Raw genomic sequence first — 27888 nt, 5'->3', positions numbered from 1 at the left:
GCATTTGATGCAGACTTCTAGCAGACTTCAGCCCGGCAGACCCAGCACCGCGGATGACTCTGAACTTAACAAAACTTTACTGATCGAAGGTTAAAGCAACCGGAGAAAAACGCTAACGAATGAGTTTCACTTCGGCGTTTGAAGCTTTGTCTAGTTTAAAGACGTAGTTTGGGTGCGACGCGCGTTGGCTGTGTTTAGAAACTGCTGCGGCTTGAAGGAGTGCAGACGGAACTAGATTTCCTGGCGGAGGAGCACTAAATCTGACGCGCAACAGACTACCGGTGCACAGTTCACCGCTGAGCTCTAGCCAGACCGATTGAGTGCGCTAAAACTGGAGGGTTTAACTCCGGGATGCATCTGTGCGGCGTTTAATAAACAACAACAGTTTCGTATTTTAGCCAAATAACGCGCTCGTCTGAGCTGTTTCGGACCCCGTTTCGAGGAGCACTTTTGGTTCCCGTGTTTTGTCCAAAACCCCGAACGGGACTTTTCTCGACACTGGAAGGACTTAGACTGAACTCAAGATGTCAATTTTGCCTTTCACTCCCCCCATTGTCAAAAGACTTCTGGGCTGGAAGAAGGGCGAGCAGAACGGCCAGGAGGAGAAATGGTGTGAAAAGGCGGTGAAAAGTCTGGTGAAGAAGCTGAAGAAGACGGGACAACTGGACGAACTGGAGAAAGCCATCACCACCCAGAATATCAACACAAAATGCATCACTATACCGAGGTACGGAAGGGGTTCACGTTCAATACCAGCAGCGTTACAGGACGTTTAATTAGTTACATACTTGTTACAAAACAACACAAATGTATCCAAGTGTTGCTCTAACTGTGGCATGCTCACCTACACACACACACACACACACACACACACACACACACGTATCGCATCCTTACTTGACTGTGAAGTTGACATTTCCACTTCCTGTCTCGCGTCAATGTTTCACACTCTTTTCCTTTGCGTTTATTATACAGTAACACGGTGACTGAGGTGATGCTTACGCAGCTTACATAAAGGGAAGAAGCAAGCGTAATCATCGCACACACAAGCTGGCTGCAGTGCCATCATATGGACACTTTACCTTCAAGTGACTTTTATTTAGCAGTTTCTTGTAGTCAAATGTTATTTCACTCGAGTGGTGTTATATTGTTGAATAGTGGAAGGGAGGTGGGGGTGGTGTGTGCATTGGCGAGCCCAGCAGCGCACATGCAATGCAAAAGCACAAATGGATTCCAAGTTATATAACTTGGCCTTAATCTGGGACGCTTTCTAGCCCTGTGGGTTAGTGTGAGTGCGTAGGCGAGTCTGTGGAAGCTGTGTCTCTCCTTTCAGTGCCTCTGCACAGCCGTTTGTCTATCCACACGTTATTTACAACAAATAATCAACACTGGGCATGCGGCGTCAAGTTACTGCTCTAGTTTTAAGGGTTTTGGTTCAGTTGCATTATAATCAGTCACTTTGCTCCATTGATTAAAGGCTGACAGGTGAGAGCTTGTGAGGTGCTGTTTGTAAACACAGACCATGCCCTTCAAAAGTCTGTGTCCTAGAAATGTCATATTAGTAGGGGGGTAATGTGGAATTTAAAGGCAGAAATGGAATATAATATGGATAACTATGTTGTCATTATAATAGTGATAGACCGAGTAATTGGGCCATTGTCTGTGCTCACAAGGTCGATAAACAAAAAATGCCTTCAGACACATCTGCAGGTATCAGTGTGGTCGCTGTGGAACGATGTTAATGCTCCCACTTTGAGTTTTGGGAAGATGGCGTAAAAGTTGGTTTCGAGCCCTGGGTTATAACTCTTAATGCATCCTGCTGTAAAACCCATATCGGTCAGCCACTAGTGTATAATCACTGGCATATAGACATCTTTATTTACAGACGCCGCGGGTCGCCTTCCAGGGAATCCGCCATGTTGAACTGTTTCTACAGTAGTCCAGAAGGGACACACCAAACACTGGCACTAGACAGCAGCCACCGTAGTTTCTTCTTCCCACTTGGAAGAGAACGGTGACGCAAGGGAGTTGCAATCAGCAACGACACTGCCAGATGGCCCTAAATCCTACACACAGGTCCTTTTAAGGTTTTGTCTATTTGTTATTATCTATTTTGAAAATTGAATTTCTTGATATAACAGGGCAGCATTTGTTACATACATTCAGTTGCTTTTAGTACACCTATCTAAACTGTGTCCATGTACAGTGTCAGTACCTATGAATGAAATATCAATTAGTTGCAGAGGCATAGTTTAAAAAAATTTTTATAAGCCAATCAAAAGAAAAATTGTAAAAATACTTTATCGCTGCGTTCTTTCTGCACATGTCCTCCGTCGTGCAGTGAATATGTGTGGACGTAACATTTCTTCACTTCCTTCCCTGCAGAGAGATTTTTGAGACAAACAACAGACACATTGCTGGAAAAGTCCAAGAAAAAATGAGCAAAGATGGATGGAACTAATTAAATACCGCTGTAAAACTCTGGAAGGCTAAATCCCAAACAACAAGCGTGATCGGACCCGGCCAACTTTATGTTTAATAAAAGCACGGACAAAATCATAATTTTTTTACACATGTCACACAGATGTTCGGATACACCAGGCCGCATTAGATTACAACCCAAAAGAAAACCCACACAGCTGACTTAAAATCTTTGATCAGAAGGATTTAAATCAGAAGTGTGCGTGTAACCACAGCCAGTGAGAGTACAACTGCAACGATTATTCAATTAATGTATTAGTTGATCGACATATAAATGACTATAAATTATTTTGTTAATTGTTTTCAAGCAAAAAATACCAAACACTTCCAGCTTTGTGAGGTTTTGATGCTTTTCTTTGTCATATATTATAATAAAATAAACATGTGGTTTTCGACATAAAATTATAAAAGGGATTTTTAACCATTGTCTGACAAAATAGCAGATTAATCATTAATCAAAACAATCATTAATTGCAGAGCCTTTATGACGGAAGTGTAAATAGTAGAAAGACCTCTTGTGTACAAGAATTCAACAGCCCCACAATGCAATACAGTCGCCAAACTGACAATAAAAGTTGAATTAGTACCTCTTTATCACAGTTACTACAAAAACTGAACATCTATAACATTTATGGTAGTAGGATTTATTGCGGGGTTGTCATATTAGACTGTATTAGTTTCAGTCAGGTGCGATAAACTGGGAGCAAAGTGTATTCTTCTATTTTTGCAAGTCATACGTAAGAAATAAAGGCCCCCAAACATTTGCTTGTGTCCTCAAAATCTCACTTGCATGTGTGGGCAATTTAGATTTAATAGCATACTGTGTGTCAGATGAAAATTGAACCCAGCGTAAGGGCACTCCCACATTCTTGATCACCACAAGTGTGCATATCACGGCTTGCACAGGCCTGGGCCAGCATTCAGAGTTAAGCCTACCCGGAAAGTTGAATAATGTTTGCCATGATCCAGGTTTCATATTTCCCACCACTAATGCAGAGGGGAAGAGGCAGAGTGCATTAAGATGACCCCAGATCAGAGCTGGCTGTCAGTGTGGGCTAACAGTGTCCCTGGAGAGCTGCTGTTTCTATTAATTCCCCTACGTTCTGGCTCGCTGACAGCAGCTGCCTGCATGTTCAGGCCTGTCCACAGGGAGGTCAGCTCCTATCTCTCTGACACATGAACTCCCTGATGAGGCTCATTGCCACCCCTCTTGATGACGGGTCTCTGTGATGCTGAGTGCTGAAGGAAGCAGCCACCGTGCATTGATCGAGTCAGTAGTTGCATCCGCTGGTGAAACAGCAGATCATGTATCTGTTGGGGTAATTTAAGGTTGGATTATTGGTATTCAAAAAGGGCGAAAACACTATTCATCACAGCTGATTCACATATATCTTTTAGGGTGGAATACCAGATGCTGCAAACATTTAATATTTATAGATCGTATCCAAAGCCAATCCTTCCTGGATTTGTCTCTCAACTCTAACTTCTAACTATTCAGTTTATCAGGGGGTAAAAATGAGATGCTTAGGACCTTCAAGAAAGCTAGCTGTCTTATTTTAAAGGGCTGTGACCTGCTAGACGATATTTAAAATACCATGATAGTCTCTGGTTAGAAGCCACGGTATCACAACTGGGTGAGTTTGGTCGAGACAGAGTTATTTTTGGGTGTTGGCAGTGTGCGGGTGGTTAACGTGGGCGGTGTGTGTGTGTATGTCCCCATATGTTTACACTGGAGATAAAGCTCCCTTACTGAGAAAAAAAATCAGTCACACTTAGACATGCTTTCCCATTTGAAGTCAGGAACAGAGGGCTCTTACAGTATATCAGATTTATATCAGTTGGATCTACTTGCCTTTTTGGTCACTGTGGTTTTGTTTTTACTTTATTGAGGAGAAATAAGTGAATGCTCAGGCCCCAGTCCAAGTTCAAGCCTTAGTCACTCAACAACGAGCAATTGTGGCATTGTGGTATTGACCGCCCCTCCCTCCCTCTTTTTCTCCCTGTTTCTCCTTTTAAAATCCTCTCTTATTGTGAGCTGTAAACTTGGTTCAGTCACAAACATTGGTGTGTAACGTGCGTCAAGCCATGAAACTCTACCAGTTTCCGTTGGTTGAGGGGTGGATGTGAAGTGTGGTTGCGTGCGCTGCTCAAATGTGAAAGGATGACTAAGAAATGACTGTCCTTCTTTAAGACAACTCTAAGTGCATTTATAAACAGAGCCAAGTCTGATTGTGTTATACCTGTGGATCTGTAAATATCTCAGTTGGTTATACTTTAACTAAATACTCTTATGTTGAAGTGACAAAGCCCTCTTGTGACTCTTGTCTGTCTCTGGAGCAAAGTAGGAAATAGCCACAAAGTCAGGGGTAAAGGGAGGAGGCCAGGTTGGTTGGATGGGTCAACAGAATATCAGACTTTTGACAGGAGGCTGCTATTCAGTTTCTGTTTTCCACTGACAGAACAGACACAGTTTCTTTTAGCTTTAGCCATGATTGTTCCCTAACCTTAACCAAAGACGTGAAAAGTCACCCAACCTTAAGGAAGTAGTTATTTTAACCCAAACCACAATGTTTCCCTAACATTAACCAATGAGTTGTTTTAACCTAAACCATGACCTTTCCTCAACCCTAACAAAGTCATTTTCATTGCTAAACATGCCCAAACCATGACCATAGGGGTGTCTGATCAGAACTGATCTGAAGGGCACTAACATTAAATGTCATCCCGCTGATAAAGGTATCAGATCAGAAAACTCTAATGTGACATCCTGGAGGACAACAAGCATACTTTGCTGTTTAATTTAGAGGAGCTGTTGACTGTTGAGTCAAGCATTGACCAACTTCCTACTGCAAGATATATTTATGTGGCTCACTGCTGTTATGTACGTTACATTTGCCGTTACTGATGGAGCAACTATGGCATACTGCAAGTTTCTAAATTGGTCACTTCCTCAACATACAATACATACTGTTTTTTTTTTTAATTTTTGAATCTCTTATCTCTTTACATTGACTAGCAAACTTAACTGTTTATCTAAGGGGGAGACTGAGCATATGTTCATAAGTTCAACATAAGTTGGGCACAGTTATCACAGCACAACTTGGCTGCTACTTTAATTTAACAATGCAGGCCATCAAATTTTAGTTAATATGTGGGGGATCTCTGACACTCTTATTGCAGATATGCAAAAATGTGTCTTTACTGAAAAACTGTAGATTTTTCACTTTCTGATGTAATAAGAAATAGCAGTATTAACACTGACCTTCACCAAGCATTGTGCTTATTGTAGTTAGCACAGACTAAAGCAGACTGCTGTATAAAACCCTTTTAACACGAGGATTTTACCAGAGGACTGTGCATGGGAGCCAAACAGTCCTTAACAGAAAATTAACCCGTTAATGTTACAGGTTCTATGTATAACAGTGGTCCAAGAGTTGATAGGGGGTACAGATGTGCTTAAAGAGCAGTATAATAATGTAGAATTTAGTTGGGGAACACCAGTGGTATATTAAAAAAAATTATCCATGGTTTGCGTTGCGTGTTTAAGTATGTTGTGTCTTTTAACAGAGCCTGGGGGAGTAGATTCCTTACTCCTACCTACCATTACTTTCTCTGAGTTTGGGCCAGTTCAGGGGAGTGCTTTAGTCTTGTCCACACACATCCCTCCTGGCAGCAAGACTACAGTCTGATTCACACTGCTGCATGTCAGGGCAGGAAGGAGGGAGTGAAGGAGTCCCAGGCACAGAAATAAAAGATGTGATAAAATGAGAATGCGAATGAAGGAGATAAAAAGGAAGGTAGGAAGCTGTTGAACAGAGAGACTAGTAGCCTTTTCACGTACAAATGCTGCCATTCACAGTCCACACACAACTGTGTTTCCATACATATCGCTGCACACTGTTTGTTGAGATTCATGGCGGACGTTGCAGAAAATCTGGCAATGTTTAGAGGATTTCTTTAAATCATGTAGTTAGCAAATTAACATGTAGAGGTGTCTTTTACCCCTTTTCGACAAAGCAGTTTTAGGGCTGGTTCGGAGACAGGGACTGCACCTTGTGGCCAGCCACCAATGTTTTTATCAGCTGTTTATCAGCACATAGATGTTCGTCAGTTATGTCAGTGTTTCCCTTCGTAACACTGTTCATAACTTTAATGTTACGTTCGAGGTTAGTAACAATTATATGAAAAATTAGTAGCTGTGCTTGCTTGGGTAATGTTAGTTGACCAACAGCTAGCTTGGTAACAATAGCTAATGTAGGAGACGTATACAGTGACGTAAAGACGTTGCTCTATGGTGACTCTCTAGTCTACGGAAAAGCAAACCAGTTCTTAGAAGATTTTTAAGTTGAGCACTGTGCAGTAGTTTTGGTTTGGTGCAAAGGAGGTTTTAAGTAATCCAGAACATCCTCATTTATGACTGAAACACCTGAGTGGCTTTTGCCTTGTGGAAGCCTTATAGGAACCTGTGGTCATTAGGTGATTCACTTCACACCAAAGGAAAGCTGCGTCGATTTTGTGCAAGTTATAGACAATTCTACGGTCCACGGAAACTCGAGTATCAGCTCTTCCCGTCCCTACAGGGTTGATACATTAACACGTTTTTATCAGCCAGATTAATGCTGTTGTATTAAGGGCTTTGAGAGAGATACAGCACTAGAATGAGAGAAAGTGTGCAATAGATAACGGGGGACTACTGAAGAATGAAGAGGAGTTGGGGATTCCCAGTGTTATGTCTAGTGCTGGAGGGGAGAGCTTGTCATCATAGTGGGAGAGCGTGTTTTAATGAGGGAGGATGACGCATAAGTGATTGACTGAAGAAGACTGAATAAAAAGAGTGATAGCAACAGAGGTAAGAAAAGGGATTGCAATTTGAGGGGATCATAATGTGAAAGAGAAAGGCAAACCAGAAAGCCAAGGGTTTAGATGAAGGAAGAGAAAGAGACAGAATATTTGGCAAGAGGCAGTGTGTTGGATTCTCAAGCTTATCAGAGGGAGACTGTGGTTAGTGTGGTTTGCATGCAAAAAAAAACCTCCTAATAGCTGAGATAGAACTGGTTTGTTTTCCAGCTAGACAGCAGTCAAGCATCAAAGGCAGTGTGTCTGCATGTGTCTGGATGACGTACTACATTAAAGACACACACACTGCAGCTACTGTGTCAAGAAGATATTCTGTATAGCTGCTTTATGCAAAATTTGAATGCCGCACTGTACGTACTGTAAATATACTGTAGGAGTATGCATATCTGTTCTACACATCCTGTAATTTAGGTTAGTAGTGCTGCAGCAGAAGTCTGTACATCCGGTTTTTTATCAGTGTGTAGTTTGTCTGAATTGTGTATGTATGTGTGTTAATGCTTGTTTGTGCTTCCTAGTTATTATATCGTCTCTTGAATCAGTTGTTAGTCAGCCCATTTGATGCTGGCTTACATTTTCTCAGTGTGGTCAAAGACGGTAGAATGACACCACAAGTGTAAGACATAGACATGCAGGGTGGAAAGCAAAACCTAAGATGGAGGGTGATGATTGTACACACACAGATTTAACTTGAAGCAACACCTGCCAAGGTAAAATCCAGGTTTGGGTAATTTTGGATTACAGTGGATTTTTAGTTGAAGCAAAGCTTGGTATTAAAATCTGATGGTAAACACAAATCACTTATGTTCATGATGTACCAAACATGTCGTTTTCATCGACTCATAGCCTGTAACATAACTGTTGACTGCAGTCAATTCTCAAACTCAAACTATTATTTTCATCTATCAAATATTTTCTCAATTGATTAGTTGTGTGGTCTATAAATCATCAGACATTTGTGTCCAGTCCATGGTGATCTCGTCAAATGTCTTAGTTTGTCAAGAAAAGTAAAAATTTTCAATTTTCTATAGAGTTAAGACAAGAACAAGCAAATTCTCACATTTGAGTAGCTGAATGCAGCAAGCATTTGGCATTTGTTCTTGAAAACTTAATAAAAAATAATTTTATCAGAAGGTTGCTTATTATTTATTGTCAATAGGTCAATATTGCAGCTCTATATTATTTAGAAACAAGATATACTGCCTCTCTTTTTTAACATCTTACTAGAAATGATTGAATACCTTTGGCAATATCAATTAAAGTGCACAGTGAAGACAGGTTTATAAAGTCGGGAACATAGATAATAAAAATACTTGAACTGACTGACACCTTAAGATCAATATAGTTTTTTGTTCTGATTGTTACTCATTCTTTCCTTGCTGTTTGCTCTCACCTTCATCTTAATTAATGCTTCAGTGCGGCCTAAGGTTTACCGTCCCCTTTTTACACAAGCACACATACACACAGTTTCTCACTCACTTAGGTTGCTTTCATGTCAAGTATCTCACCTGAGTCATCCGAGACAGCATTGTTCGACAAGGAAGCGGTGCAAGACAGGTCAGAGAGAGTTTATGTGTGTTGTCTGTCTGTGTGTGGTTGGCTGCTATAATGATGGTAAAGAGTTGGGTTCAGGATTCTTGTCAATGTTTGATTTGCTTCATAGAAAAGGGATACTGCTGTAAGTCAAGACAGTTACATAGACTGTGCGTGTCTGTCTGTGTTTGAAGACTACCTGCGATATGATGTTTACCTTGTAACCAAAGAGGTTTGACCTTAAGATAATGAATGAGTCTTAGTTTAGTGGCTTCACCTTGCTGCTACTGCTGGATCATAATTGATTTTAACTGTTTACTGTTTTTAAGAGGGATCAGATAGTGACGATATAATAATATTATGATGTTATGACATTTTTATTGCTGATATTTCTAATGTTTAAACGAATAACAGCTATGATTTATTTAAAAACCTGTCAAAATGAAATAATAAACAATAATGGACAATTATTTAAAAGGTTTTAATTGAAATCATTTGATCTTCTATATGTGAGCCATATTGTCATTATATACTTTAAAAAATGTGACTGCCTCATTCAGGCTGGTTCACTAAAGGGATTAGTAAACTAATATCAAATGGATTTTATGTCATCATACATCATGCATTTCTCTCTCTCTCTGTGTGTGTGTGTGTGTGTGTGGTTAGTCAGCTCAGAGGAATGCTCTCTCTGCCTGCCGGGGCCTTGAGGAGGGCGTGGGCTGCTGTTTGGTTTTCGGCTTGCATTAGGGTTGGAGGGGGTTAGAGAGACAGCTCTGCCTCAACTTGGCCCTGGCCTTCTCACTATCTGCGGGGGAGTGCACGTGCACGACACAGAAACACACACACATACACAGTCATATGCACACAGACATGTTCACCAGACAACAAGCCTGCCTTTGTGCTCTACTGGCCACTACCACCACCGCTGCTGCTACCGCTGCTGGACTACAGCTGGATATGGGTGGGAAAGCAACTTGACATAAAGGAGCAGAGGTTTAAAGGGAGAGGGGGAGACAATTGGAAGTCTTAAAATACAGAAACAGCTCAATAGATGGCTGAGAGGGTACATAACTCAGTGATTCAAGGCTAAAAAGGGCATAGACAAGAATCTGGTTGACAAAAATCACCTGTTGATCATTTATTTTATTAGAAACATTCATCGTCAGTTATTCAACATAAGATGAGAGCACCACTTAAGCCAATGTTAAAGAACCAGAAACTCAAGTCTAGCTAAGAGCTCCCCAGACACTTGACTGTCAAGGACTCCCAGCATAGCAACACAGCAGACTGTAGACCTCAATCAACATTTTGACCTCAGCAACCTCATCTGAGTTTTGTCATGATTGATGTAGTATTTCACCGTCGTAATGTTTTTCCCAACATGCCACATTCTAGGTTGTGAATTACTAGTGATATTTAACTAAGTGTTCTTTCGCCTGGACTGCTCAGGTTTCCTCCCACAGTCCAGAAACATGATAGATTTTCCATAAGGTGTGAATGTGAGGGTGAATGTGTTTGTCTATATGGCTTAACCAAGTAATAGACTGCTGACCTGTCTAATGTAGAGCTGGGTATCAGTTTGTCAATAGGTTAGCAATCTTGCTTCCTTCCTTAAATCTAAATCTTTCCATTGCATGGAAATTTTAGTTCTCGTATGGCTGCTTAGACAGCATTTAACATTTGAGAACTTTTGCTTCTTTTATTAAATTAAAACAAGCTTAACTCAATAACTCATAAAGAGAAACTTTTATGCTTGTCCATAGAGAGCAGTAAGGGTGGGAAAAACTTACTAGATTTGAATAAGCCAAATTAATATCAGCTGTTTATCTAATTTTCTCACGATAATTAACTCACGATTAAATCAGATCCAGGTGGAGGATGGTACATGTGGGCTATGTGTTTAAAAAAAGTGAACATTAATTTCCCTGGACTGGACGACCTCTCTACACTCTGCCCTACTGTAGGAAAAAATACTTGACGATGGACTGGAGAAAAATTTATTGATGACTTGCATCTGGAATATGTTTTGTTATTCATCATTTTGATTCAGAAAAAGAGAGACAGGCTGCTCAGCTCATTGACTATTAGCAGTAAAACTAATGGATCCCAGTCCTCTGTCGTATCCCAGACTATGTTATTTGTCGTCTAGCCTTGCCGGTCGCCTGTGTGCTGGTTTCTTATTTCACATTAGGCCCTCCTTCACTGGTCCCAGCACACTCCAGCCCTATGATATCACCTGTGGGCCACATTCAGATTTGCTTTTCTCTCACACTCTATTCTTGGTTCTCTTCCTTCACTGCAGCCCCCCCTTTGTAAGAAAAAGAGAAGTCTAATGGCTTTTCCAGAGAGTGTGGGAGGTGTGTGTGTGGAGTATGTTCCCCTGTGTGAGTTGCACTGCTGCTGGAATGTATTCACAAGGCGAGATATGTGCACTTTGAGCATTTTTGTTTTTCTTCTGTTGATTGCTGCTGGTCCACAATATCTGGTATCTGACAACAACACGCCTGCACCGATGCAGCTCCTCGCATTGTTTTAATGCATGGCTATCTTTGGGTTGAACGCATGGTGATTGAGATCAACAAAGTAACATGCGTTAAACCCACATCAGTGACAGAAGTGAGGGGTCGGTGCACGTCTGGCTTCATGGTCTGAAGTGGGAGAGCAGGAGAAAGAGACCATTTGGCTCCAGAGAGAACTGAAACTGTAACTATTTTTATTTTTTAAACAATGTGATGTAAGTAATTCTGTGTAATTCCACAGTTGCAGATTCTTTGAATGGTGGCACAACAAGGGATTAACCTGTGACAACACTGATACAAGAACAGGCCCAACATGGGTTGAAAATGCATTTAATGAATGTGTGACGCAGGTGTCTTGTTTGAAAAGGGGATAACAGCAGTGGAAGCAGATGAAGCAATTCAAATTCACAACCGTGTTAAACAATAGCACTTAATTGCATAGTAACTCCTGAAACACATTGAACTTCATAGATCAGTGAAGTGACCATGTGTCAGGTTTCAAAATCAAAACTGTATTTCAGTCCCAGAATTAGTGAACGATTTGTCTCTTCACATGTTGTTATTGGAAGACAGCAGTCCACTGCTGAATGTCATTGGACTGCAGCCCTGTTGGTCATGGCTCGACAGACTGGCCACAGACTTTAATGAAAGGCATAAAGGGCCATTTCAGCCCTACACCCCCACACTCCCACCCTCACCCCCTTACTCAGTATTGGGATGGAGGCGGGGCGATCGGGATAGTGGGACAGACGGAGGAGAGGGAAGGGGGGTCTTTAGGGGCCCAGTCACAGACACTCTGAGCTGCCCTGATCTGTTGAGACAGTCTGCCAGCCCTATTGTCCAGCAGCACCCTCCTTTCTTCATCATTCACCCACTTTGTCCTCCCCCCCTCGGTGCTCTCATTGGACAGATTGTGACTGGAGGCCCTAATGTTTACATGCACTTGCAGGCACTTAAAATGTCTAAAATCATTAAAAATGTTGAATTAATCTTGAGAGTTTAGCTACTTAAATGAAATATATATATTACAGCCTGATGACCAACACTGAAAGACAACTCTAAAAGACGTTTAGCTTCTCTCAGTGTTTGCTGGCATCTTTGTAGTGAGCTTAAGCTTTCATTTGAGTTTGGGGCTTGGCAGAGAGTTGTAAAAAGTCCATGTCAAAGGTCTGAGCCCACAGTGAGAGAGTGTGTGCGTGTGTGTTTGTTCAGCACTGCTAGGACCATCGCCAGCCTGAACTCACACACAGTGTATATGTTTGTGTCTCTGAGCGTAACTGGGCATGCCTCAGAGTGTTTGTTTTGCCCCCCTCCTCCCCCAGCTCAGTGAAGCTCAATCTGCTCTGTCTGAGTCTGTTTTATGAGTCAGCCAAACACAAACACACACACACACACACACACACACACACACACACACACACACACACACACACACACACCTAAAACTTGTGTTTCTACTCCTCTTTACAATAACTCACATCTGTATCCTCCCTTTTTTCCATTCAAACACCCTCTTAACACTTACGATTACTAAATGTGAGAATTCCTCGGAAGCATAGTTATTTTAATCTCACCCTCACTCATACCTGTGTGTGTGTGTGTGTGTGTGTGTGTGCGCGCACAAATCTACTACTATCGCACTCTCTATCATTCACACACAAACAGAGCTGGTTGGGCGTAAAGGTCAGGTTCAGCCTCAGCTTCGGGTCGTGGAACACAATGATGTTGACACAATTTCCCCTGTGGCAAAAAATCTATACCAATTTGTTCCTTTTATTTTTGGACATCAATTTCACTCTGTCTCTTGACAGAGAAACATCAACGCTGTGGATCTTGTTCTCAATCAGAAAGGGTATCAAGGGAATCAATTTTGCTGTAGTTTTCTTGTCATCTTTATCACCTCTGCTTTAAAATGAAAACAATGTCTGTAGTAACTAGCGCTTAAAATATTAGTCAATTAAACCATTAGCCTGTCGACAGAAAGATAATTGTCAATTATTTAAAGTTATTTTTTAAGCAAAAATGGCAAACGGCCCCTAGTAATAGACATTAAGTAATTTCATTGGGAATTTTATTGAATTTTCCAATCATTGTGATGTATTACACAGTCGAACTGTGCAAATTAAAATCATATCACATTTATTTAAAAGTTTGTGAGATGTAATTCAGCAGATATACCAACAGAAAATTAAACAACAATTTTGACTATTGATAAATCAGTTGAGTTTGTTTTCAAGCTCCAGCTTCTTCAATTTGACATTTTGTTCCTTTTCTTTGGTTTATATCACTGTATCACATAGAATGGACAGTTTTCTACGGAGCCCCTAAAGGGACATGGGGAAATTTAAAAAAATTAAACGTTTCTGTTGATTCGCCACAACACGGGATCCGTATCTAGTGCGGACTAGATAGGGATCTAGTGTGCACAAGATAGTATCTAGTGCGCACTAGAAACGTTTCATTTTTTTTTTCCCCCATGTCCCTTTAGGGGCTCCGTAGTTTTCTGATATGTCACAGACAAAATTAATAAAATCAATTATTCAAGAAAAGAATGTGTCGCTTAACAACTGTGTGTTCACAGTTTTCGGCCTTCTTCAGCCACAGATTTTTAGGTAGTACTGTCTGCATTGTTGAAAGCCAAATTTGGGGCAAACAGAAAAAAACTGTTTTACAATTAGTACTTCAAAAAGGTTTGGCAAAACAAATCATTTCTTTGTCATCGTTATCCATCTAATTTTTGACTTTGTTTGTAAACAAAATCCTTCTGTGGTGATCTGTGTTGACCAGTTTCTGGTGCTGCAGGGAGGAGCTGAAGGTTGGCCTGAATTCTTGGAAGCCTTGAGGTCCCACCCATGTCCTTCAAATCTTCAGTCTGGAGCCACACACACACACACACACACACACACACACACACACACACACACACACACACACACGCAGAGGAGCCCAGCAGGGAATTTGGGGTCATAGTTCTCCCCCCTTTCTGGCTCCCCGGCTACATAGCTGAAGCACTCTGAGCTCCAAATCATTTTAAAGTGTTTTGCAGGATCTGAGGTTGACTGTTTAGACAGTGCTACTGACTCTTCCTCTAAACAACAAGCTGAGGCTTGATGATGTGCAGGAGTGGTTCGGTCAGGGAGGTGTTTCTCATTAAAGTCTTATTCAACATGCCGTTATAAATCTCTTCAATAAAGTGAGTAATTCAGGATATAGTGTGTGTCGGAACCTGTCTATTTCATATTTTGACTGTTGCTGTTTAGTGTTTTTCTGTATGTAAACAGAACTGAATAAAACTACCATATAACAGCGTAAACTGGTATGGCCTAAGTATAGCATTTAATTTAAAGGTACCATTGAAGTTTCTAACCACAAGTAGCGCTATGGAGCAATGTTTTTACAAGTGGTTCCCTGTTCTGTTTGCATTGCATTGCTAACATCCACACGTGTGAATACACATTACTGCTGTCAGTTTCACACTATTCCACTGATTGACACTTGGTCTCACTTCAGTCTCAGGAGGTTGGATTTTAATCCTAAACTTCCACACTAGATAATATAACTGATTGTCCGTATTGTGTTTCACTGAGCAGTGCAGAGTTAAAACTGACATCAATCTCTCCTCACGTTTCTTCCATTTCCCGTATTCCCAAAGTTTTAGGGTAGTTTTTCCTTTTTTGGGCTGGTGTATGAAACTGTTACTTTACTGCATCTGTGAGCTAAATGAAATTTACTTGATTGTTATTTCCATTAATGGCCAAATGGGGGATATAACTAGGTATTACCTCACATTTTGTGTTCCCAGCATTACAGTCTGCCTGAGGATTGGTGATGTTGGTCGTTAGTACTGTTATATAAAGTCATATTCTTTGTCTCTGGAGTGTAGATATTTTGTGGTGTTAAACGTGTAGTTCATCCAATTAGTGTGACTCATACTGTACCTTTTACTGTAACCGTTTTCTTCAAAAACACTGACTGGAAGGGGCTTTACAAAGAGAAGGACTCTAAGTACTAAAGGACACCAAATGGCCAGTAATGCCACTGTAGTTTGTGCATGTCTGTGCCAGCCCACGCAGAGTCTAGCTCCACCAAACACCCACTCAGCACCAGGGACCTAACACACATACCACTGACATCAGATCAGCCCTGTCTGACCGTTTTACAGTGAAGTTATTTTGTTTCTGCTCCTAAAGCTCACAACAACCCTGCATTAAATACTACCTCTTTAAGGATTATAATGCACTGTTTAGTGAATACTGTCAGAAAGTTATTATTCAAACTTTATGGTTATTTCTGATTGCTCAATTTGCACTGCTATTAAGTAAATATCCTGTTTCCTTCACTTAGTGATCTACATGTGATCACTGTTCCTCTTGAACAGCACTTTGCATGTGTTTCCCACGTGTCATCATGGATTTTGGACAATTTCCCATGATTCCCCTTTGTAGCTGCCCTTGTAACTGTTACAAAGTTGCTTCAGAGCTGTTAACTGTCTTTGTTTCTTTTAGTTTATCCAGCTCTTGTAAAACAATACTGGTTAGTTTTAGCAGAGGTCCAACATGTTTTAAGTGACTTTTGACCTGTGTTGCTGCAGCATTAGTCACATTGAAAAAGTATGCAATGTGGTGAACGGAAGCAGCTTCAATAAATCATGACAGTAACTCCAAACACAGGAAAACCGCAATAGAAAAGAGGAACAGGGGTCACAATTAGACCCTCACAAATGCAGACAAAAAGTAATTTAACATAACGCTTAACATCACTACAAGCTGACAACATGAACATTATCAACTTTACAAAGGTTTTGTATTTATTGTAAGGTATTTCTTCTTCGCGGCATGGCAACCTACGAAACAGGGACACCCAGTTTATTTGTGCTTGAGGGAGCAGCCAAATCTCAACACAATCTGTCAACACTGAGATCAAAAGACTGACGTCTGGGTGTTCTTTGATCAGATGTCTGTGTTATCATGAGGCATCCCTAACCCACATTACATTCTTGTCTTAGCCATCATATAATAGATTTATTATTAGGCCTATTACAATATCATTAGGCCTATGTTGCTCACTTCCTTTTTGACATGTCAGCAGCGATAATATGCATGATGTTGCTACGGCTCACTCTAAAAAAATACTAACATTATGTTGTTATTGTGACATGTATGAAGTAAAAACCTGCTGTTTTATGTGTTATTGATTGACCATAATAGCATTTTATGGTTGAGGAAAGCTCTGCTAACAACTTTCAGTTCTCTAATGGTACTGCGGCACTGAGGTGTAAAGTCCCAAGAAATGGCAGTTTTTCTTTTTTACAAACTGTGAAAAAAAAGCGTTAACAACTTAATTTCTGCTTTTCAATCATTAGATGCCCATAATGGGACCCCTACTTCAACCTGTCACTGTTTCACCTCACTTTGACCATATGGAAAACCTTATCATATAATGTTTGTGCTGTGCAGGACAGTTTTGAGTGCAGATTTTAGGTGTGAATAAGGTGGACGTGAGTAAAGTAGCTCTCAGTCACAGGAAGCTTCTTCAACTGTCTGCTCGTGTGCACATGAAGCACTCAGACACCATTTACAAATTCAAGACATCCTCCCCCTCCCTCCAACATGCACACACTCCCTAGCCCCTTTTTGAAGTACAGAGGCAGTGAATGAAAGCCTTTGCCATGAAAAATTAAAACGCTGAATGTACAATGGTTGACCCAGATGAGGCACTGCTGAGCTCTCAGTAGTTCATGGCCTTGTTTTTATTTGGGGACAGACATTTGTCCTTCTAAAGGGCTTTAGCTTATGCCTTTGACCCTTGCTCTGTATTTGTGTGTGAGAGTGAGTGGGTGAGGCAGAGATAGAAGGGACATATGTGGTCATAGCCTCTTGCATAAGATGATAAGTGTGTTTTTTTTCTCTTTCATGGGTCATTGTGCTTAGAGATTAAAGGCTACATCTTCATTATGACAATCTGCAGCGTCAAACTACCGCTCATTACTAACTGGCAGCCTAAATCATCATCCTGCCAACAGTATTGTATGACGGATGAGTGCAGATGTTATACAACACAATGAAATTCCTGTTATGCATATTGTAATCTCATCACAGGTTGTTTATTATTAGACATCACCTCATAACCAGTGCACACACAGCTGGGACCCTCATCAGTAGGAGGTAGTCAACTCCAGACTTAACAACAATACTAAACACCACACGTAGTGTTGTATTGTGTATGGTGCATTCACAGACCTTTGTCAAGTATCAGTTTGCAGTGTTAAACAACACATGTTGCTACTAAAGCCACAGCTGTAACAACCATTCAAAAAGAGGTGCTAAATTTAGACGATTGCCATATCAAGTATATCCAATATATCCAATATATACAGTATTTTTTTTATATATAAAAGATTAGATACAATGTTCACGAAGGGGGTAGAGAGGCAGGTCAGACAGTAACCAGTGCAAGTCTCATATCCAAACCAGTAATGTTGTCATAAAATTAAATACTATAAAGGAAATATGAAGTAAATAGTCTGATAGAAATTATCAGAATAGCAAACAAGAAAACATTTAGTTTGTTCTGGACTGAAAATGCCTGAAAACTCAAATCAATATTTCAATCAAAAGGCTGCAGCATATTAACAAACCGCTCTGCTTCTTCCTCTCTTCCTGTCTTCAGGTCTCTGGATGGCCGCCTGCAGGTTTCCCACAGAAAAGGTCTGCCGCACGTCATCTACTGCCGTCTATGGCGCTGGCCCGACCTGCAGTCCCACCATGAGCTGCGGGCGGTGGAGCTGTGCGAGTACGCCTTCCACACAAAGAAGGATGAAGTGTGCGTCAATCCGTACCACTACCAGAGAGTAGAGACGCCAGGTATGACCGCTCGGATTTTGTTTATCTCGTCTTCAGTTCTAAGAGTCTTGAAAACAACAACTTTTTCCTAGAACTTCCTTTACTGTCAGGGCCCGTTTCTGTGGAACGATCTGCCCTTTTTTCCAAAGCACATTTTTATAGACTTGTTTTTATCTAGAGGGCTTATTCAATATTCTTTCTGTGATTTATTGCGCATAACTGTGTCCTGTTTTATTGTTATATTGCAAAATTTTATTGTTTTGTTATTAAATTGTGCGGCATTACACATTTATTTGTTTATTTTATCAAGACATGAAACCAGCCAGTAGCACTACGTACTAAGGAACTACTTGTTGTGTGTGTGTCTGTCTCTACGTCCATCATACAGTACTTCCACCAGTGCTGGTGCCCAGACACACAGAAATACCCAGTGAGTTCCCACCTCTGGATGACTACAGCCATTCAATCCCTGAAAACACCAACTTTCCTGCCGGCATTGAGCCCCAGAGCAACTACATACCAGGTACCAGCATGCTTCCTAATGTGACTCACAATAAGAGTTTTATGAGAATCTTTTGTACCAAGTCAGATTATTCACAGTATCCCAGTGTGAAGATGTTAACATTATACACAGGCATTCATTCTGTTCTGTCAATTTAAAAACTCAACGTTCTTTGCTAAGAGAAAATTTGTTCTTCTGGAGCAGTAGTTGATCAGACGGTTGGGATCCTTGATTTTGCGTTGCTTAGTTAGTCAAACCTGCTCTTCTGTTGAGCACTGACAACCTCTGCTCCTACATCTTACACACTGTGATTGTTAAATTACACTGAAGATAACTGCATTGTTGCTGTGCAGTGTTAAAAAATGATTGGCCTATATGAATTGGTGGTCGTTCCCCTTTCAAACTGACACAGTGATATATGTTTGCCGAGGACAGTGTTTACCCTAGAATTGTTTTCAGCAGCGGTGCTGTTGTGCGCACCGTTGAGCCTGCAACATCAGCTGTATTCTCACACATCAAGTAGTTTCAAATTTCAGCATTGTACCTAGGTTTGTCGAAAACTTAGTTGCACATATGAGATGGGGGAGTTTGAGGGTTCTCCCTCAAGTATATTTTACAGTTTTCAATACAATCTTTATTACCATGTCTGTGTACAAAGTTGGAAAACTTATAAATAATCAAAAAACACCCAAAAGCTTAAAGTTATTCAGTTGGTTTTGATTCTCCCCACAGTTATTTTTCATTTATTCGGCTTGGGTTCTGAACCTTAGGCTTATAGGAGAATTTGATTCAATATCAGAGTAGTAAAAATAGCAAGTCAATAAAAGAAACAGACACAGTGAAGAAGCTGGTGCATCGGTAAGAAAACTGAAGTGAAAATTTGCCGTATTTGATTTCATTTTATGAACTGTAGATTGCCAGCGTTTGTTCTTCTCCCTCTTGTCATCCTGTGTTGCGTCTAAATCAGCTACTATATGTTTAAAGCAGTGATTTCCACCAGATCCATGTTAGACCACAAATGTGATGATTTGTTGAATGTGTGCGTGTCTTTATGCCGCATGTGTTTCTTTGTGTCTCAGAAACGCCGCCACCAGGCTACCTCAGTGAGGATGGAGAGACCAGTGATCACCAGATGACTCACAGCATGGACACAAGTTCCCCAAACCTGTCACCTAACCCTGTTTCACCCACACACAGCAACTTAGGTAAGCACTATGTATGTGTGTTTGTGTACTTTTCTGTCTGCCTGCCTTCACTTACAGACAAATGTTTCAATAGTGCATCTCCCCAGTGGGAATTCTTTCTTTGATGTAACTCCATTTTTGTAAGAGGAAACCAGGTGATGAAAGAAGCCTTTGTCTTCCCTGCACCATGTGAGCTGTTGAATCGGGCCAAGTCACCATTCAGCCCACGCTAACATCAATGACAGCATCCTATGTTTATTCTATCAGGATGGAAAAACGCCAGGGGGCTTGGCCAGGAGGCTACTGGTGAAATAACAAAATCACACCAGTTTCATTTGGCAATGCCGTCCAGCTCTGTTCTGGACTTCAAAGCCAAGGACAGTGTGGCCATGTTGAGGGGAAAAAGAGCAAATTACCAGAACCAGTTGAAGTTACTGAAAATTATCATGGATAAGCCTGTAATTTGACCGTTTTGGCTCCAGCGTCCCACCAGTGAGGGTTGAGTTTCCACATTTTGTCTGGTAAAAGCTTCTGGGAAACAGTGTATGGGATTGACATTTTGTGACGCAAGCTCAGCCTAATGTTTTCTTTTGGTAGTGTTTTTCTTCCCCCTCTTCAGCCCCTTTTCTCCCCACATTTCGCCCCTTCTTTGCTTCCGTTGCTCATCATTTCCATTTTCTGGCCATTATTGATATGATTTACATCCTTTTTTCCTTTTAACCTTGACTCCCGTCTCCTGTTACCCATTTGTTTCTTTCCTCCTGTATTATATCAACCATTCTTCTTCTTATTGATCTAAACATTTCAGTCTATTCCACTCAGCCAGCCATAGTGTTGCACCCCATTCTCCAGTCTTGATGAAAGCAAACTATATCTTTCTCCATTTCTCTCTGTCAGACCTTCAGCCAGTGACATACTGCGAGCCAGCCTTCTGGTGCTCTATTTCCTACTACGAGTTGAACCAGCGAGTAGGCGAGACCTTCCACGCCTCGCAGCCCTCGCTTACGGTGGACGGCTTCACAGACCCCTCCAACTCAGAGCGTTTCTGCCTGGGGCTGTTGTCCAACGTCAACCGGAACGCAGCTGTGGAGTTAACACGCAGACATATTGGTAGGACTCCATTTAGATCTGCTCTGCACATAATTAATTAACTTATAATCACTTGACTCCTTTTTTTATATAAATTCCAAATAAGACATTACTTTAATCTATTTGTAATTATCTCTCTTGTCTTCATTGTAGTGTGAGTTTTATCTAAGGAGTTTGTTGTCTCTGTTTTCTTCAAGGCCGTGGTGTGCGGCTGTATTACATCGGAGGAGAAGTGTTTGCTGAGTGTCTCAGCGACAGTGCCATCTTTGTCCAGAGTCCCAACTGTAACCAACGCTATGGCTGGCATCCTGCCACAGTCTGCAAGATCCCTCCAGGTGTGTGTCAAGCCGACAGAGACACCGTTTCCCTTGTTTACCAAAAAAAAGTCCAGTATGAAGTTGTGAACTGAGTGTAGTTTTTGGGGTAAGAATATATAATTGCAGTAGTAGATGTCGCTGACAAACACACATCAGTGACTTTATACTGCCAAAATTCCGCAGTTTAACCACTTTAAATGTCAGTGGCAAAACTGACGGCATTGAGGAGCCTTGTTAGCCAAGTTCTGATTAGTCTAACTTGACTTAATTCTTCAAAATGGATGATTCAGAACAGATGACTGTTTTGTGACTGTTTTACCTTCACCACCACTCCAGGGATGTCCTCTTTGGCTAGTCTGGTTAAAAATAAAGGTTTTTCCTCTCCTTTCCTGGCCGAAGCAAGATGTTTGTATGCTCAAAGAAAATAAAATCAGTCTGGTCTGAAATTTGGGTGTGGTATGCTAGAAGCACCTCGAGCTACTAGCCTCAAGCAGAGATGAGGAGCGGGCTACAGAGGTCTGGTAAAATCACATCTTTCTAACACCCCCCCCAATCTTCAGGCCCAACTGAGGCAATTTATCAGATGTCAACTCCCTCTGGAACCACAAAAGGCTTTATACAACTTTTTTAACATATGCAGTCATACTCCTCAAGACCTTTAAAAAGACTTTAAAGTTTTTAAAGTCAGTGGAGTTCCCTTTTAAGCTAAACCTCCCCAAAGCGGTATATGTACATCTCTAAATACGGTTAAATTAAGTTCATTGTGTCCATTTATTGTTACCTGACGTTGGTTGTATCTTGGTTGTTTCCTCCAGGATGTAACCTGAAGATCTTCAACAACCAGGAGTTTGCTGCCCTGCTGGCCCAGTCAGTCAACCAGGGTTTTGAGGCTGTGTACCAGCTTACCAGGATGTGTACCATCCGCATGAGCTTCGTCAAGGGCTGGGGAGCCGAGTACAGGTATGCTGCAGTCACAGATTAGCTTTGAGTTAATGATAATCACTCACCTGCTTCCTAAACGGTAAACCCCAACTGCCACAGTGTGAAACTGCTGATGATAAAACCCACAACCAACACGTTGGCAGCATTATTAGTGCCGTTGTGCAAATATCACGTCCTTAGCAAACCCTTATGTAAACACAGACAAAAGTAACAAACAGAATGTGAATCACATCCCACAATCCACCCCCGCTCCCAGGCATCTGCTCACACTCTGGTGAATCCGGTATATGACGTCGCCGAGCCCTCATCAATAGAAACAGGCCACAGTTGGCACGCCAGATTATTTTAAAACAAACACATGTGCTTTGTCAAAAAAAAAGATGTCAGACTTTCCCTCTTCCATCCCCTCCCTGTTTTCCATACAGTCTGACTCACTGATAGTAAGAAAGAAGGAGACGGAATAAAAAGGGAGCAGATGATTGGCTGAAAGTTGGCTGTGCACAGGAGGGTTTCCTCAAGGGGGAAACCTTTGTGGTCTGTGTGACTGCTCACCAGTTCTGTCCAGACCGAATGCTGACATGTGGAGACACTTAAAAACAGGATTCAGGTTACTGGACCAGCCAGGCCCTCCTTCTTCTCTACCTCCACCCCACACCTCACTCTCTCCATATTTTCCCACACTGACTGTTGGTCGTTGTTTTCTTCTCCTATTTTGTCCCTTTTACCAGTCCTTTTTTAATTCACTAAAAAAATACAGGTACATGTAAAACTGATAAAACATCTTGCAAAACAATCTAATTGTCGCACATAATTTATTCAGACAGAAGCTTATTTCCAGTACTCATGAAACAAACCGTATAAACCAGAGGGAAATCATGCAGCTGGCAAGTGTCTCTGTTCATTTGGCTTGCCAGTGCATAAATTAGATGGATGATAACATACAGGGTACATTTTGCCTGCTGTTGATGTTGGCAGTGACTGTGAGTTGATGGTATTAGTTATTTTACTTACTTAGCTCATGCAAGCTGCCTCAAAACTTTTAACCAAATGAAATCTTCAGTTCTTGCAAAAAAGAAAAAAAACAACAACCCACAACTCTGGTGTTAAACGTGGTTTGTCAGGAAAAAAAGCCCAGAGGCAAAAATGACAGGGTTATCACTGGGTGAGGCAGATTGAAACCAAAGTCTTTTTGGAAATCTAACAGCTCTTTTTTATAGCACATACAATCTGCGTTTTGTAATACAGGGTGTGCAGTGTTTTCTGAAGCTGATGTTGGTCTTTCACCAGGAACCTTAGGCATGAGAGCTGTAACTAAACTCCTTTTTAGACTTATAGATTATATTACTTTGAAGGGAGTAAAGGTTTTTTTATGACAGCTGTAATCAGGGAAGAGCCAAAGGATCTGAAGAGGTTGAATGTCTGGGAATGTTTTTTGTACTGCCTCTTCTAAACTTCTTTGTTTTTAAGAATCAAGAACAAAAGAAATCAATTATTCTTTTTTTAAAATGTGTGAATAGACAAACATTAACATCCCTTTTTAATCCTGGGATTTTTCAAAGGTTTATAGAGCAAAGGTTACACATGTTTATGAAATTAAACTTACTATTTTTAGTTGCAGTATGAGACCCACAATTAACATTTTGTCTTGACTCATGTCATCACATTTATTGTGATTCAGCTAAATGCATAACTATGTGGCTGAATCATTGATAAGATTGACTCATATGAAACAAAATTATTGTAGACATGAGATATAGATCAGATGTTAGGGGTTTCACTCCCAAAAGAGAGAGTTGTTTTCTTCAGCTCGCTCTTAAATTCCGTATTAAGTGGCAATGAAATGTGTTAGAAGCGATAAATTGGGTTTCTGGGGCCACTTTCTTGCATCTGCCTTACATGGGGGCTGAAATGAAAATAGAGTAGTTTGAATTTGTTGAAACTTGACTTTGTAAGTTTACTCACACAAGTCCTTCTCTGAAACAGATTTCTCTGTGTGCTTGACATCTGTTTTCTGCTCTCCTTGTGTCCCTCCCAGGCGACAGACGGTGACCAGCACCCCCTGCTGGATCGAGCTGCACCTGAACGGCCCCCTGCAGTGGCTCGACAAGGTGCTCACACAAATGGGCTCCCCCAGCATCCGCTGCTCCAGCGTCTCTTAGGGAAACCCTTCATCCACCCACTTCCTGTACACGTCTCCTGTCAGTGACTAAAAACAGACAGACTGCATGCAGACAAGAACGGCTACACAAGTACGGAAAGATGATGAGCCCCCACCCCCCACCTCCATCATTCAGCCAATCCTCGATCTGTAACTTAGTCCTTCTTCCCCACCAGCTGTCAGTAGCACTTTTTATATACATGTTGTTTGTGGCGAAAGGGGACAAGTGCAGTAAAGCAGTACCATGTTAGTATGATCTCCACATTTTGTCCAGAATTATTTTGATGGCAATTTTTTAATCTTTGGCATCTAAGTGCCAGAAAGGCTTTAGCAATATGAGGAGGTTTCTTCGTTTCTTGTTTTTGATGATTTTTACATTTTTTGTACAGATTTTAAAGTGGTTTTAAAAAAAAAATGAATTACATATTTTTAAGAATTAATAACAATTTTGTAAAGCACGTGTAAGATCATGTTTAATGCATTTCACTTGACTTTGTTTCTGTATTTGGGCATTTGATAGCTTATGAAGACATTTACAAATGTGACCCAGTGATGATATAAAGGAAATGTTCAACTACCATTTGTAAACACTGTCTGAAGGAATATACTGTAAGCCTAGCAGGAATATTTGTGTAGGTTTTCATACTGTAATTTTATGCAGCCTATGTCACTCTGACAAGACAAATAACATGTTTAACTACACATTTGAGTTTCAGACAGAAACAAATGATAAAGCAAGAAATAAGTGAAACTTTAGATAAAACCTTTTCCCTCTCTGATAACTGTAAACCATACATTGATTTGAACCGAGGCCCAGATTACAAAGCAGTCTGATTCTTCAGGATACAGTCGAACAGACAGGAGTTACAACTCTTTAAACCCATATACGAGTACTTAAAGATAGTGGCATTCATCAGATGTCATGAGGAGGATGATGCACTTTTGTAAAATATTCCAGTAAAGCGATGTTGGCAAAGTACATTAAATGGCAGTTGTAGTTCACAGCTGTAGTAGTTGTTGTCAGAGGGTTATATCAAATATATCCTGCATTCATTTCAGGAAGCTTTGCCAATTTGCAAAACACTTTTGCATCATTGTATTGTGTAGTAGGTAGTATATAATAGGAATTTACACAGAACTTGAAAACATCTTACATACTGTATTATTATGCAAAATTTTAGTTAAATTACAAACTGAACACACAAAATGTAGTTGGAATACTTGTGTGATATGAGTACTCTGCTGAAGGCTGTGTAAAGAGAGCAGGAAGATGCCTTTGCTTTTTTAATTTTCTCTCTCAGCAGTCCATAACATTGGTCTTATTTTTAGCCATCAGTAATATTGACTTTTTGCACACTCAGGACCGTAAAACAACAGATGAATTATGTACAGAAACCAGTGAACAGGACAGATGCATGACTCTCGAGACTTTAACGTCTATTTTGCTACCAATTATTTTTGTAGGACAATATGGTGACGACTTTGTCTTCTCTAGGTGTTTTTGCATGACATGACAGAAAATACTGCTAGCAGGTCTGGGGATACTAACCTTGTATTTTTCTATCTGTTACGAGGAGGCAGTTTCAGTACAAAGCACAGCTTTTTACAAAGGGAAATGTTTAGATAGATAGAGGCATGTAAATAACAGTAGCTTCTCAAAATCTAATGTCCCTATTTGTTTTAGGTCTATGTACATGTAGTACATACATGTGTTATAATCTGACCATTAACCTTTATAATGTTGATGGTTTTGTAAACGGGAGAACAAAAAAAAAGAAGCTAAAAATATGTTGAGAAAGCTATTGCTGAAATAGGAAAGCAGAGTCTTAGGTTCGGTCCTGTTTCCTTTAACCACCCACTGTGGTGGAAGTGGATCGATTTCCTTCTGGTTTTATAACACTAGACAAAGACACAGTGGGTAAACATGGACGCCGTTTGGATTCTTTTTACAGTACTTATTTACAATAATCCAGCTTTTGATGTTAATGTCAGCCCAGTGGTGCTACTATTTAACATTTTAGGGACTCAAGAGAACCACATAGCCATAAAATTTTACTCTTAAAGCTGGTAGATTTTAATCTCTGTTAAATAATGGTGACTTTTAAATCTTTAAACTACAGAGTGGGATTGTTTCAGAAACAGTAGCATCTACAAATCTGAGACAAGGCAGCTCTTTGCAGAGCTTCTAGTGTCCTTGAACGCAGAAGCCCTGATCCTAATGGGCTCTTTAACCCCATGTCAATGTAATTACCCGGTATGGAGTATTTTGCAAGCAAATTTGTCATTTTATACACTCTTCAAGTTATAATGCTTGTGCTTTTCCCCCTAGTTTAAATTGTTAACTGTAATCGTTATTAGTTGTGATTCATGTTATATTGTTCTCAATTGGTCTTTTTAGATGTCTTGTATAAAATTATACCTTTTATTTTTCTCTGCCTATAAAAAGTTGATGTGATGCTTTATATTTTTGTTTATTATTGTTGGTCTATGAATAAAATATATATCTTGTGGTGATACTGGGGCTGAGATGCCATGTAAGAAGGAAACTGAAGCACCTTAAATGTTGAAACCACATCTGTGTTTCAGTAACTGTAAAGGTTATTCTTATATTTAGTCAGATTTGCTTTGTTGAGCATAATGCAAATATGGAATAATTCAACATTAGAAATCAGAATTACCGGGGTAAGTTTTTTAATAGCTTCATGCGTTTTTGGTAGCACAAAATGTACTTAAAGTCTGTTATTAGAGGTCTCCCTGGAAACGTTTCAGGTTTTAAAATCTTTTCTACTGGAGTTTGGGGATTTCCTCATCTGTGGTGGATAATTTGGCGTTGTCCTCAGAAGCAGACAGAAACAGTAATTACAGGCCCAAAGCAGACACTCTTGTTTTTTCACTTATTGCTACGTTACAAGCTAATGCAAACCATTACTGTTTGTGCTGTCACAGATACACGACAGGGCTTTGAATGTGAATGCAGGCTTTGTTCTGATGCCCTTAAGGTAAAGAGGGCTGAACAACCTGCTAACCACTTCAGAAACCACTTCACTGTGGTGACAAATAGTTTGGGCGCATGAGAACATCAATTGTTGTGTGAGACGGTGGCAGGACCAAAGCTAAATGATGTTTCATTCTATTCGGTTCACTCTTTAAAAAAAATATTCATTAAAAAGCAGTCAATGCAGTAGCATCTTCATCATGAATCTTTTTTTTTTCTTTTTTCTACAAACTGAGTTAGTTGTTGGCCTGAGTGCCTCCATTGTGTGATGACATCAAAAGCGCAGTACGCTTTACATTATGTCTGCACCACAGTCTCCTGTTGTTAGAGTTCTGCCTCTTTCCAGACAGCACAAGCATTTAATAATTCAATTTCAGTGTCTGCAGGAGAGTCAAATACAGGCCAAACATGAATCATTGATTGAGACTGTACATGTGTATGTGTGCGTGTGCATACATCAAATCTGGAGCTG

General features: G+C 40.5%; 1 protein-coding gene across 1 annotated transcript; it reads left to right on the top strand.

The window, feature by feature from the left end:
- On the top strand, positions 1 to 27614 carry smad3a (SMAD family member 3a). Its single transcript, XM_051379651.1, has 8 exons — positions 1 to 727; positions 18057 to 18250; positions 18618 to 18752; positions 19811 to 19936; positions 20813 to 21025; positions 21202 to 21339; positions 22137 to 22281; positions 24299 to 27614. Exons 1-8 carry the CDS (start codon positions 525 to 527, stop codon positions 24420 to 24422), a joined length of 1278 nt encoding a protein of 425 aa, XP_051235611.1. The 5' UTR covers positions 1 to 524; the 3' UTR covers positions 24423 to 27614.
- Positions 27615 to 27888: the final 274 nt, after the last annotated feature.

This window comes from Dicentrarchus labrax, unplaced genomic scaffold (genome assembly GCF_905237075.1).
Source record: "Dicentrarchus labrax unplaced genomic scaffold, dlabrax2021, whole genome shotgun sequence".
Lineage (NCBI taxonomy): Eukaryota > Metazoa > Chordata > Actinopteri > Moronidae > Dicentrarchus > Dicentrarchus labrax.
This window is presented reverse-complemented; position numbering and strand designations above follow the sequence as displayed.

What these genes read in the sequence shown, in the direction of transcription:
- smad3a (XM_051379651.1), top strand. Translation starts at nt 525, where the DNA reads ATGTCAATTTTGCCTTTCACTCCCCCCATTGTCAAAAGACTTCTGGGC. An exon ending in AAATGCATCACTATACCGAG is followed by an intron (nt 728 to 18,056) that starts GTACGGAAGGGG and finishes TCCTGTCTTCAG; the next exon opens with GTCTCTGGATGGCCGCCTGC. An exon ending in GTTAACACGCAGACATATTG is followed by an intron (nt 21,026 to 21,201) that starts GTAGGACTCCAT and finishes GTTTTCTTCAAG; the next exon opens with GCCGTGGTGTGCGGCTGTAT.